Source organism: Paramisgurnus dabryanus, chromosome 6 (genome assembly GCF_030506205.2).
Source record: "Paramisgurnus dabryanus chromosome 6, PD_genome_1.1, whole genome shotgun sequence".
Classification (NCBI taxonomy): Eukaryota; Metazoa; Chordata; class Actinopteri; order Cypriniformes; family Cobitidae; genus Paramisgurnus; species Paramisgurnus dabryanus.
Window position 1 is genome coordinate 38,107,609 of NC_133342.1, and position 13,693 is coordinate 38,121,301.

General features: G+C 39.6%; 1 protein-coding gene and 1 long non-coding RNA gene across 4 annotated transcripts in view; one reads left to right on the plus strand and one right to left on the minus strand.

Annotated features, from left to right (window-relative positions):
- ghrhra (growth hormone releasing hormone receptor a) overlaps nucleotides 1–13,355 on the plus strand; it is a 30,511-nt gene extending 17,156 nt beyond the window's left edge. Inside the window, exons 5-13 of the mRNA XM_065276755.1 lie at nucleotides 281–378; nucleotides 492–624; nucleotides 819–972; nucleotides 1,454–1,514; nucleotides 1,655–1,724; nucleotides 1,809–1,900; nucleotides 4,626–4,755; nucleotides 4,849–4,890; nucleotides 12,266–13,355. Of these exons, the coding sequence (XP_065132827.1) occupies nucleotides 281–378; nucleotides 492–624; nucleotides 819–972; nucleotides 1,454–1,514; nucleotides 1,655–1,724; nucleotides 1,809–1,900; nucleotides 4,626–4,755; nucleotides 4,849–4,890; nucleotides 12,266–12,415 (930 nt within the window). The 3' untranslated portion in view covers nucleotides 12,416–13,355. The remainder of the gene's footprint in view (nucleotides 1–280; nucleotides 379–491; nucleotides 625–818; nucleotides 973–1,453; nucleotides 1,515–1,654; nucleotides 1,725–1,808; nucleotides 1,901–4,625; nucleotides 4,756–4,848; nucleotides 4,891–12,265) is intronic.
- On the minus strand, nucleotides 6,739–9,220 carry LOC135767123 (uncharacterized). 3 transcript variants are annotated; one of them, XR_010541895.1, is made up of 10 exons: nucleotides 9,122–9,220; nucleotides 8,565–8,677; nucleotides 8,396–8,461; nucleotides 8,185–8,295; nucleotides 8,016–8,081; nucleotides 7,805–7,915; nucleotides 7,636–7,701; nucleotides 7,417–7,535; nucleotides 7,223–7,319; nucleotides 6,739–7,142 (listed from the first exon to the last, which is right to left on the minus strand). It is a non-coding gene; the product is annotated as an uncharacterized lncRNA (long non-coding RNA). The 3 variants fall into 3 exon arrangements; XR_010541897.1 differs by lacking the exon at nucleotides 8,185–8,295; XR_010541896.1 differs by lacking the exon at nucleotides 7,805–7,915.
- Nucleotides 13,356–13,693: the final 338 nt, after the last annotated feature.

Consider the following 13,693-nt stretch of genomic DNA (forward strand, 5'->3'; position numbering starts at 1 on the left):
ACCCAATGCTTGCTTGAAAATAGCAATATTATATATATAATATTATAATAAAAGTCTTGTTTTCGATGAATATAAACTCCAAAGTTGATCAACCAAAACAGGTTACTTAACCAACTGTTCAAAAATTATTATTATTAAAATGAAAGCAGGTATTTGACCTGTATGACATAAATAATAACAAAGAATATGCGTAGAATCTTTTGCCCTTTAATATAGTCATATAAAACAATTGTTGTTGATTTTCTGATGTGTTTCTCAGATCTGACCTTTATGTTTTCAGACAGCTTACTTCTCAACTTTGAAACAACTGTACACAACAGGATATGCAACGTCTCTTATATCACTCATAACGGCTGTTATCATATTCACCTGCTTCAGGTAAAACTCTCTTTCAGTTATGTGTGATTATTATTAAGCTCCAAAATACACCATGTTCAGATTGCATAGATTTGTCAACATACTTTTTTGACATGTTGTCTTTTGTCCTACAGGAAGTTTCACTGTACCAGAAACTACATACACATCAATCTGTTTGTCTCCTTTATATTACGGGCGAGTGCGGTGTTTATCAAAGATGCCGTTCTGTTCTCCGATGAAACTCAGGATCATTGTTTAATGTCCACGGTGAGCGATTGTGCGTTTTAGAAAGAGATACTGATTGATTTCTTGTTTAGACTCTCGCTATGCTTCTGTATAGCTCAGTGGTATAGCATTGCACATTGCACAAAGGTCATGACAGCTTGGGACCAGTGTGTAAAAATACTGTGACTAAAGATTTTTATATTGTTAATATATGTTGTTGTTGTTGTTGTTTACAGGCGACATGTAAGACTGCTGTAGCTTTCTTTCAGTTCTGCATTCTTACAAATTACTTCTGGTTGTTGGTGGAGGGCATGTACCTGCAGACGCTCCTTGCCTTTACGTTTGTATCACAGAGGAAATACTTCTGGTGGTACATCCTAATAGGATGGGGTTGGTACAAAAATGGTCTAAACACAAATATAAGTAGTTTTCATATAATTAGGTTTTTAATGCTTAGAGGTTACTTCGTAGTTCAGGAGAATACAATAATACTACTGTAAGTGTATGGCAGGGGTCTCCAAAATAGTGCTCGCGGGTACCAGGTTGCCCACATGGAGTTGCCCTCCAAAGCACATTTTATTAATAGCCTCAATTTTAATATTAATTTATTACATATTTTTATATTCGTTGTTAACATTTTAAATAATGATAAAACAGATCAACAAGTAAAACAAAAATGGTTTGAGTAGACAATATCAAAAAATTAGCCCTCCAGATTGTTCACAAAAAGGTTTGAGACCCCTGGTGGGTGTATGATGTATAACATTTCTTGATAGATGATAGATTGATTTTTTTCTTTTTTATTTATCTATTAATGTATGTTTTTGGTTCTGAAATCTAAAAGTAGTTTATTTCATCTGTTTTTTTGTAGGTGTGCCATCTGTTGTACTGATCATATGGGTATTGACCAGACAGTTCTATGATAACCGAGGGTACTGTATGTCAGACTAACAAATAAACACTAATAGTGTGATGAAACATCTTATTTTATTATTCAGTACGTAACATGAGATAAATAAAACTGATTTCGGTTTACGGTACATAATATTCCTGTTATGTATGACCTGTGCAGGTGCTGGGATGACACAGATAACATGTACATCTGGTGGATTATTAAAGGACCAATCACAGCATCGCTGTTTGTAAGTCATGAAAGCTAAAGTTAATCAAAGATATCACATGAAATATCACTTGTATTGCTGTGATTCATCTCGTTTATGTCACAGGCCAATATCATCATCTTCCTAAATGTGATTCGAATCTTGGTTCAGAAATTGAAGAGTCCTGGAGTAGGAAGCTGTGACACAGGTCACTACATGTGAGTCACACACATACACGCACGCACGCTCACACACACATGCGTTCGGTGTGTCATGTGTGTGGTTTGTCATGTCAAACATGCATTCGGGCATTGTGTGGCTCGTCATGTCATAATATGCGTTCGGTGCTTCATGTGAACCTATATGCATCACGCATCATGTCAAAAAACGTGCCTGCTGCAGACGCGTCGAATGGGTTTATGATAAAAGAGCTTGCGTTCACAAAAAACTCACAAGACCCTCAATAAGCGAGTATCTGGCAAACGTGAGTGTCTCTTTTATCATAAACCCCTTCGAATAGTCCGTACCAGGCACATATTTTGACATGATGCATGATGCACATAGGTTCCCCTGACACGCCGAACACATATTTTGACAAGACGAGCCACACACGACGGGCTAAATACATGTTTTGACGAGCCTCACATCGTGCGCCCTTGAAAAAGAAACATTGGCCGCCCCTGGTTAAGAAGGACCACACATGCTGTATATATCTAAGTGAGTTACTGTAAAAGTGCAATGAGCTGTCAGCTCTAAGTTAGGATGTCAATGTTAATGTTCCAGCTTTATCTTTAATGCATGAATAAGATTATAATAAGACTTCCACTGACTGGCCTGACAGTTCCCACAAGACTGAATTTCTATTTTAAGCTTCCATTATCTTATGGCTTAATATCTCTGCAGGTTAAGCTCCGTATATCTATAGATGTTGTCAAATTACATTTGGCCCATTATATCCGGAGACTTGTTAGTGTCTGAGAGCACATACTGATGTAAAGATCTGTTTTGCAGATTTAATTTGATTTAGCCTTTTACATCGAATAAGATCCACATTGATTTTTCAGCAAAGTCCTCAAAGTCCAGGGAGAATGAATGTGAAACGGGCATGGATGAGACAGTGACTCGTTTACCATGTCTTGTCCAAATAAGTGATTATTTTTTTAAAAGTGGAGGTTTTTGACAAAAAAGCTTGCATGCACTTAGAGGGTTCTGCAGCAAAAGACAGTCAAATTTGCGAAAATAAGTCATTTCAATTTCTGACAAATAACCTTTTCATTGCAATTGAAATAACTGAACTTAAACATATGAGCCTGATAAAAGACGCTCATTTACAAGAAAACATGTCAAATGCATTTAGAGGGTTTCATTTGTTCGTTTGATTTATCTTTGCTAAAGTGAATAAAGTTGTTTACACGATACACAGTCAACCTACAAATGACTTAGTATTAATAGTACCAAAACAAAAAAGACACAACAGCTAGGACATTGGGCCCTATCTTGCACCCAGCGCAATTGACTTTGTCAGTGACGCATGTATCATTCGTTTTTTGCACCAGCGCACAGCGGGTTTTTTTCCCCTCCACAAACGCACGTCGGCAAACTAGGGAATGAACTTGCGCTCCCTGGGCGGTTCAGCACAAAAAAGGAGGCGTGTTGTGGCGCAAACCATCCCTGATGCTATTTTCCAGTTTCAAAAAACAATTGCGACACTGACCAAAAAAAACTAGTCTAAAGTCAGTGGCGCGTTGTTCATTATGCTATTTTAAGGGCGCATGCTTGACCATAATGTATAGCGTTCACAACGCGCACACACTTTAATCTACACAGATGCAACAGTTATTTTTGCAAATCATAAATTGTTACAATAAAAAATATTAACACATGAGATAAGGGGAATCATTGTGGTGAGCATTGTGGTGATAGTTTTTATTTATTGTGTGGCTGCGTAAAAAAATTCTCATGCAAATAACGATTAAAATATTTTCATAAGAAACCTTAATGTATATGAACTTGATTTGTAAGTGTACTTTGGGGTTGGACTGCTTGCGTCTCTTGGGTCCGATCTCAAAGCCCCCAAACCCTTTCAGGGGTGAGGGTGGACGCAGCGATGTCCTCTGCTGGCGTCAGGTCCTGTGTAGAGGCAGATCCACCTCCCGTTACACGGCGTGCCCGATTTATGCTGGCAAGCTTGGGATTCCCCCGTCTCCTGACATCATTGTAGCGCTTGGCGCAACGATGGGGATGCCAGCTGATGAGACAATTGTGGCCATTTTCTCTCACGCCTGTTTGACCGACGCTGATTTGGGCGGGTTTCTCCTATCCCCATACAAAACAACTTCTCTGCCTTTGACTGCTCTTACAAGAACATCGGTCTCCTCAGCTGTGAACCGCTCCTGGTGTGCGCCTGGTAAATCCGTCATAATAGCAACCCGCCATGGAACTTGGGCCCTTGCGTTTAAAGGGAATGTTGGATAGCGTTCTGATTGGTTTATTTGAGGTTACGCCCAAACCACACCTATGAATAATGAACCTACTTCAGACAAACCCCTTATTGATTTGCGCCCGGCGCAAGAGTTATTTCTCCCGCCGGGAAAATAGCAACAACGCCCAAGATCCGCCCACAAAGTCACTTGCGTTTTGCGCTTCACACTTGCATTTCAGATCGTTAAAATAGGGCCCATGGTGTCACACAATTAAAGTGTAAAATCAGGTTCTGCTGTGGCGGAATCAGTCAAGCAAATCTGATTGGATGACTTCAAACAAGCTAATAGTAAATTTTATTTAAATATACTCATCATTTCTTCTGAAGCCATACATAAATACATAGGCCTAACAAAGGGATACACAGATCTATTGTCAGAACTCTGAATTGTTTATGTGGAAGACAGTATGTATAATGATTGTTGGTTTTAATGAGAGCTGTGTCTTTCTTTGATCACGCAGGCGCCTGGCCAAGTCCACTCTCTTCCTGATTCCTCTATTCGGGATGCACTACACTGTGTTTGCCTTTCTGCCAGAAAACACAGGCGAAGTCGTGCGTTTCTTCATCGAGCTCGGCCTCGGCTCATTTCAGGTACTACAGACCAACACATGTTAGAATGAGATGACATCTGATGGTGTCTGATGGATGATGATGTTGTTCCTGAAGTTGTTGTTTCATTTCCAGGGCTTTGTGGTGGCCTTACTTTACTGTTTTCTGAATGCAGAGGTAAGTTTTTGAATTGTGTGAGCAGGGGCCTACATCCCCAGGGGACATGTCCCCACCATCTAATGGTTGTCCAAAAAAAAAATTATTGTTGTGTATTGTAAATATTGGGCAGAGGTCGAAGGGCTGCAAACTAAATGCTCTTCCACCATACAATATAGTTCTTACTCGTGTAGCTACTCATGTAACAGTCTTTAAACAGGGAAAATGTCTCGGTTACATATGTAACCCTCATTCCCTGAAGGAAGGGAACGGAGAAGTCACGTCATGATTGATGAATTGGGAATGTGTTCCGCGGGACCAATCTACTTCAAGAAACTTCTAAAACGGCAATGAACTTGGCATGCAGGTATTTGCATCTGCCGGCGCTGCCCCGGCATGCGAGTATTTAACGAGAGGCAGGTGCGAATACCAAATTATTGCTAAGAAAGCCGAGCATCAGTGCCCGGCCGGTATCAGCAGTTGAACAGCAAACTGTGGTGACAGGACGTGATGTCTCGTTCCCTTCCTTTAGGGAACGAGGGTTACATATGTAACCGAGACATTCCCTTTTAGACGAATTGGGAATCTCTACAAAAGCGCCACTGAAGCTGACACTTCCAGTGCCTGCGTAAACCCTCCAATTCTCCTATTTTAGGGGGACAGAAATGGGGTTAGAGCAGAGGCCAGTCACTACTTGTTCCTTAACCCACGATAGTGGACTAGGTGAACTGAGAAGCGAACCCGTTAGACGGAACTAGGATCGCTGCGGAAAAACTACCCTTTAGGGGGTCTACCACTAGGGTGACATCTTAAGGACTCGAGGTCACGACGTGAAACCCTCTTAGTAATATCTTATACTAGAGAGCCACAGAGTGAGCTCCGCTAAGGGAAGAAAAGAAAAATGTCCATGGGATACTCACATAGAAACCCTCAAGGGTTCACAGGTTCTCAAGGTTGCAACTAGTAAGAGGCTGACAGCCGATGCTCTGCAACATCGGCCACCAAGGCGGTGAAGGAGTACAAAAAAACTGTTTTTGTGACGTTTTTGCACTAATGGCCTTACATAATGGTTGCCAGCCGACACACAAGCCGCTCCTGGGTGTCCTCACTGGTTTGAGGAGAGAACCCAAGAGGATACCGGCTCGACATGAACACTCTAAAATCTAGTGAACGTGTAAAGGGCGATTTATAGTCGTGCGTAGGTCCTACGGCGTACACTCTCAGAAAAGAAAGGACATAAATGTACTTTTAGGGGTACAATGGCTTGTCACTGGGGCTGTACCCTCAAGGGTACAGTTTTTGTACCCTTGGCAGAGGGTACAAATTTGTACCCTTGTGATTTGTACCTTAAGAGACCAGTTTTGTACCTCTGGTGACAATTTTGTACCTTTATTTAACAGTACAAATATGGACCCTTCAAAAAGGGTACAAAATTGGCTTTGACGGGGTACACTCATTGATTATGGTTTTAAAACTTATACATATATCTCAATCTAAGTACTGTAAACTTTAAATTAAAATTGCATATGACTCAATATATTTGTGTTGGTTTAGCCAATCGTTTAACGTAAAGGTACATTTTAAACATTAGTAAAAAAAAATGATAACAGAAAAGATAAAATACACAGTTTATTGAACAATCATTTATTTTACAAAAGGTTTAGATATAAAACAGAAGTGTGCTGTTCAGTCCAAATTCACAACATTAAAAACTAATATTACATTTACACTTTACTTATTAAATATATCATGTATTCCTTTATGACAGGAGTGGGGAACCCTGGGTCCTGGAGGGCCACTGTCCTGCAGAGTTTAGTTCCAACCCTAATCAAACACACCTGAATTTCATTTTCAAGTAATCCTGAAGACTTGAATTAGATTTTTCAGGTGTGTTTAATTAGGGTTGGAACTAAACTCTGCAGGACAGTGGCCCTCCAGGACCAGGGTTCCCCACCCCTGCTTTATGACTTTAACAGACTGTCCAAACAGGAATATTTAAAACAAAATCAGTGTGCTGTTCCTTAAACCAAACGACATTTAAACATTTTTAACAGGGCCACATCTGTCCTTGCCAAGCAGTGAGAAACACACAAATATACATTTTTTCCCTGATAAAACTGTGGTGTACTCACAGCATAATGAGCAAATGAATAGGTCCATATGGAGTAACATTTCTTTAGTTTTTGTTGTGTTAATGATGGGTGGTAGAGGATAGTCAGTCAGCCACCTTAATGGTAAAGATCGAAAACTGCTCTGGGCACGTTCATACTTATCTGTGAGAAAACACAAAAATATGAATACATTTTCCACTGACAGAACTGTGGTATACTCACAACATAAATAAATGTGGTACCTTTAAAGTTTTTGCGTGTGCATGATGGTTGGTAGAGAACAGTCAGCCACCCTCAATGGTAAAGATCCAAACTTGCGCGGGAAACGTTTGTGCTAAACTGTGAGAAAACACACATAAATATGAATTAATTTTCCCCTTACATAACTGTGGTGTACTCAAACAACATAATAAATAAATAAATGTGGTAACATTACCTTTAAAAGGTTTCTGTGTAACTGACTGGTGGCGAGTAGACAGTCAGTCAGTCAGTCAGTCAGTCAATCTCCCCCCTGACTGAGAGATTCAAACTTGCGCAGGAAACGTTTGCGCTAAACTGTGAGAAAACACACATAAATATGAATTAATTTTCCACTTACAGAACTGTGGTGTACTCACTTAACATAATAAATACATAATAAATGTGGTAATGTTACCTTTACAAGGTCCTGAATGACTGTTTGGTTGAGAGCAGACAGACAGTCAGTTAACGTTAGTCCTTACTGAGAGAGAAAACACACATAAATATGAATTATTTTTCCACTTACAGAACTGTGGTGTACTCAAACAACATAATAAATAAAATAATAAATGTGGTAACGTTACCTGTAAAAGGTTTCAGGGTAAATTACTGTTTGGTGGCGAGTAAACAGTCAGTCAGTCAATCTCCCCCCTGACTGAGAGATTCAAACTTGCGCAGGAAACGTTTGCGCTAAACTGTGAGAAAACACACATAAATATGAATTAATTTTCCACTTACAGAACTGTGGTGTACTCACTTAACATAATAAATACATAATAAATGTGGTAATGTTACCTTTACAAGGTCCTGAATGACTGTTTGGTTGAGAGCAGACAGACAGTCAGTTAACGTTAGTCCTTACTGAGAGAGAAAACACACATAAATATGAATTATTTTTCCACTTACAGAACTGTGGTGTACTCAAACAACATAATAAATAAAATAATAAATGTGGTAACGTTACCTGTAAAAGGTTTCAGGGTAAATTACTGTTTGGTGGCGAGTAAACAGTCAGTCAGTCAATCTCCCCCCTGACTGAGAGATTCAAACTTGCGCAGGAAACGTTTGCGCTAAACTGTGAGAAAACACACATAAATATGAATTAATTTTCCACTTACAGAACTGTGGTGTACTCACTTAACATAATAAATACATAATAAATGTGGTAATGTTACCTTTACAAGGTCCTGAATGACTGTTTGGTTGAGAGCAGACAGACAGTCAGTTAACGTTAGTCCTTACTGAGAGAGAAAACACACATAAATATGAATTATTTTTCCACTTACAGAACTGTGGTGTACTCAAACAACATAATAAATAAAATAATAAATGTGGTAACGTTACCTGTAAAAGGTTTCAGGGTAAATTACTGTTTGGTGGCGAGTAAACAGTCAGTCAGTCAATCTCCCCCCTGACTGAGAGAGATTCAAACTTCCACGGGAAACATTTGTGCTAAACTGTGAGAAAACACACATAAATATAAATTAATTTTCCACTTACAGAACTGTGGTGTAATCAAACAATATAATAAATTAATTAATAAATGTGGTAACGTTAAAAGGTTTCTTGGTAAGACGTGTAACGTTATACAGTCTGTCAGTTAATCTCCCCCTGACTGACTGAGAGAGATTCAAACTAAACTGTGAGAAAACACACATAAATATGAATTATTTCTCCACTTACAGAACTGTGGTATACTTAATGCACATTAACCTGCTCATAAAAATGAGTCTAAGGAGTCTGAGGCAATAGTGCTGTGTCAATATCGCGTTGACTCGTCGTATACAACTTTACACAAATAACCGTAACCGAATCAGTATTAAAATGAAGAGCCACGACAAACAACACATTTTTAAAGTTTAAAATGTTTTAAAGATGATGAATGAGTTTCCAGTGCTTACCTGTTAATGTTCTTTATGTGTCTGTCGTCCTCCTGCGCTGCTCTGTGAAACTGACTCCGACCGTGAGATGTGGGGGGATGGGCGCATGTCAAAATAAAAGCGCGGGTTTTTTTTCGGTGTGTGTGTGTGAGGGATTTAGTTATTCAGTATTTATTAAATATTAAATATTTAAATAATGGTTAATCAATTGCAGTTTTTGAATTCATATCAAAGTTTTTATTAAGTGAAAGTAACTTTTTTTTCATTAAAATTTAAAACTAAAATTTAAAATTAAACACACTGTCAATGAACAGAAGAAAACTAATACTACTTCAATACCCATGTGTCCAACTAAAGGAAACAAAAATTGACACAATAGTTATTTACGTTACTGACCAGATTTACAGCAGTTGTCTAGAACAACAAATAAAAAAAAAATGGCAAGAGGCTGTCTCTTAACATTGTACCTTATCCTTTAAAAGAAATGGTACAAATATGTACCTTTTAATGCTTGGGAACAAATATTTACCTTTTTGACCCTCAAAAAGGTACAAACATGTACCTTGAGGTCCAATAATGAGCCCTATGGGGTACTTTTGTGTTGATTGTACCTTGGGGGACAGAAATGGACCCCTACTGTACCCCTATTTCTGACAGTGTAGCAGCGACGGCGTAGGTTCCGCGTCGGTTTTCATTTATACTTGTGCGTCGCCGTCCGCGTCGACGTGCAAACACACGCGAAACCGCTGGTTGGCAGTAATCACGCGTGTAACCACAGTAGCAGCAGAAGTCGTCACAGAAGAAGAAGCTAAGCAAGTTAACCCACAAACGAAGAAGAAATAGCAACTTGTTGTGTATAATTTGAGAAGACCAGCAATGATGGAAGTAAATAAACAGCGACTAATGTTGCAGTTTGAGTTAAATCACTCCTCAACTTGGCTCATCTTTGTTTTCACCGTCTCAAACGGAAATACCTATGACGCAGTTTTTTTACCTGAAGGGAGGGGTTCTGGTGCGCGTCAGGCTACGCAGAGCTACGCACAGGCTACGGATAGCCTACGCCGTAGCTACGCCGTAGGACCTACGCACGACTATAAATCGCCCTTTATGTGTCGCCCAGCCGGCAGCTCTACAGCTGTAAGCGAGGAACCATGAGCCAATGCCCAAGATGATGCCACAATTCTTGTAGAGTGGGCTCTCAAACCAAAGGGGCATGGAATGCCCTGCTTTGCATAGCATGTGTCTACAATCCAATGAGACATCCTTTGCTTGGTGACAGCTTTACCTTTCTGCTGACCTCCGTAACAGACAAAGAGCTGTTCTGAGGTCCTAAAGCTTTGAGTTCGATTTACATACACACGTAGTGCACAGGACATAACAAAGCCATAGCTGGGTCTGCCTCCTCCAAACGTTAAAGTTTTCATTGTAAGAAACTTAATTCTCACAGTATGCAGAGGCTGGAATGAGGCGTCCTGTAATGCTTTCAGCACTACGGAAAGGTCCCAAGAAAGAATAGAAGAAGGGTGCGAAGGATTTTGCCTTTGTGCACCTCTTAAAATTCTAATGACCAGGTCATGCTGACCTACTGATCTACCGTTTATTGGCATGTGGTGTAAAGATATTGCTGCAATATCTACTTTAATAGTAGATGGTGACAGCCTCTTCTCCAAGCGGTGCTGGAGATATAAAAGCACAACTCTGATGAGGGACCACCTTGATCGCATTCTTCGCCGTAGGATAGCAATCTCTGCACGTAATACGTGCATGTTGGGGGCTCTCATCGCAGTAAAGCGTTCAAATTTGTGGGCTGGAGCCAGGCGAACTGAATCGCGTAGTCGAAACGGAACGTGTGTAAAAGCCAACATGGTGGGCTGGAAAAGCTGCTTTCAAGTCTCCAGCCAGAGGTGATCGCCAATAAATGCTCTTTGGCCACATCGACAGAAGTGTTGTGTAATTGTCACGGCTAGTCCGTGACATGTTTTGTGTGTTGCACTTATCCGTTTCACCTGGACTCTCATTGACTCATTACGCCAACACACCACACCTGTCATATGTTTAATTGTCTTTGTATTTATATGCCTTTGTTCTGTCAGCCTGTGCCGGATTATTGTCATTGCAACCCTGTCTGTTTCCTGTGTTGATGCTCCTGTGTTCCTGTGTTCACCGTCTCAGCCCTCGTGTTTTTATTATTAAATGTTATTTATTTTTGAACTTTGCGTTTGCGTCCTGTCACTCCTACCCAGTCATGACAGTAATGCAATTCAGCATGCGGAACACTAACCCTCCAGGAACGCTGCATCAGAGTGCACTCTAAGGCACAAGAGACAACAATCGTGGACATACCTGGGAACCACATATCTGCCACATCCGGATGTGCACGATGTTACATCTTTAAAAAGACACAAATTCAACTCGTGATGCTCTTTTAAGGAAATCGCTCTTTAAAGCTGTGCTGAGTTGATGAAGCACACAGGGGAGTGCAACGCACACACTCAAACTCAAGTTAAATGGATTAAAAGTAAAGAGGTGGAAATCCGCGAGCCTCCACTGAAGTGCTCTTTCTCCAACAACCCCAGCACACAGCGTATCCAGTGAGCAGGGAGAGAGCTTCTCAATAGCAGACGATCTGCCGGCTTTCGAAGAGAAAAAATGTGATTTCGTATTCGCACTTGCCTCTCGTTAAATACTTGTGCGCCGGGGTGGTGCATGCCAAGTTCATTGCCTTTTTAAACATTTCTAGAAGTAGATTGGTCCCGCGAAGCGCGTTCCCAATTCTTCGGTCATGACGTGACATCGCAGTGACCGACTGAAAGGGAACATTGAAAGTGTTTGGTGGCTTCTAAATTCGTCCCTGTTTGGAACTTAAGGAATGAATGGGGCTAGGCTAAATGCTAACACATTCACGACACGCTGTACATAGATACAGTGCAGACATTGAAAAAAGATAGGTATGCATTCATTCGTCTAAGTTGAGGTAAGAACATAGTAAAATATTGAAAAACTATGGTGTTTTCCCTTAAATGGTACATATAAGGACCTTTTCAAAGAGCACGCCTTGGGATAATTTTGACATTTTTTTTTTGACAGTGCAGTGTAGGTAATATTATTTACTGTGTTAGTCAACATGAACTAACAAGAAGTCTCTCTCGCTCTCTCTTTTTCCAGGTACAGGCAGAGTTAAAGCGGAGACTATTGAAATGGAAGACACAGACCCATCTGAGTCCCAGTAAAAAGCACCGGGCCACTGTTACTCAAATCTCAATGCATGAGGTTGATGGGGTTCACGTCAACAATGGTAGCATCACATCTGTATGAATGAATCCACCTGATTTTCCAGGTTTAAGGTTACACAGTGTCCTAAAGTCTTTAAGAGCTTTAGGTTTGGCTCTGGTGTGAAAGAGGAAATGGGTCTGAAATACCTTTCAGTTGTAGATGTGAAAGATCATCTCATGTGAAAGGTTATTTGGGTTCTACAAGCAGATGTTAGTACAACATTACAGATTGTAACAGTCAGTAAGTGTATAGCGGTTTGATTGAAGGAGGACAATAGTGGATTTAAAGTAGTTAATGCTAAAGAAGATGTATGGGTAAAACCATGATCCTTGATGATTTATAAAATGCAGGTTCCGTCTCTTTGAAAGAATAAAAGCAAATAAAGGCAACACAAAATTAATCCAAATGACAATATAATGACACGACACAAGGAGTAAATGCTGTGGATTACAGGTTATAATGTTGTAAGTAATGTTTAGTTTCTTGCACAAACAGATATTTTCAATATATATCAATATATCATCAAAAGCCAGAGAAATAAATTCTGTATCTGCATTTATCTTTCAGAGAGGTGGCGTCTGTGATCTTGCGTTTTATGAATTTATCTTAAAATCTTCATTTCTGTTGTGCTGAATAAAAATGTCACGCACATGTGACCTGAGGGCGAGTAAACTAAAAGCAAATTATAATATTTTCTATAATAAACTATCCCTTTAAATTCAAAACATTTTGTGTTCTGGTAATAATAATGAAGTTGATCAATGACGTTGAAAAGTGTCTCTTGAATGTTGTTCTATCTGTAATGTTTGATTGTTGTATGTGAATGAAAATGACTGAAAAACATTGAAAATCTTTTTTTTATTTCCTCATTCCACATTAATTCTGTCAAGTGCTTGAACAGTCCTGTAACAGAAAAATGTTCATGTCTGTAGCAGTGGTTCTCAAACTTTTTGGTGTCCCCTCCCATGGTGCATCCTTTCAAAGTCCCCCAAAGAAATTTGAGACAATCTCAAACTTCGAATTTGAATAAAAAACATATTAAACTTTAGAATGTAGTGCTGTTGGTTGGTAGCTGTGAAATGCATCATTTTTTTTCTAAGGCATTTGCAAAACATACTGTATAGTGTAATGCATTTATAGAGATGAAAATGTACTGCAGTTTCCATAAGTTCTCCTGTAGTTGATATAAGACCTTACATAATGAACTGTATTGTTTTAATTTCCTTAGAATAAGACATTTTTATCTACAAACACCCTGTGTCCCCTTACATGGAAGTTGCAGTCATGTTTCTACAGTAGCCCTAAACAAGGCTGGGTCTA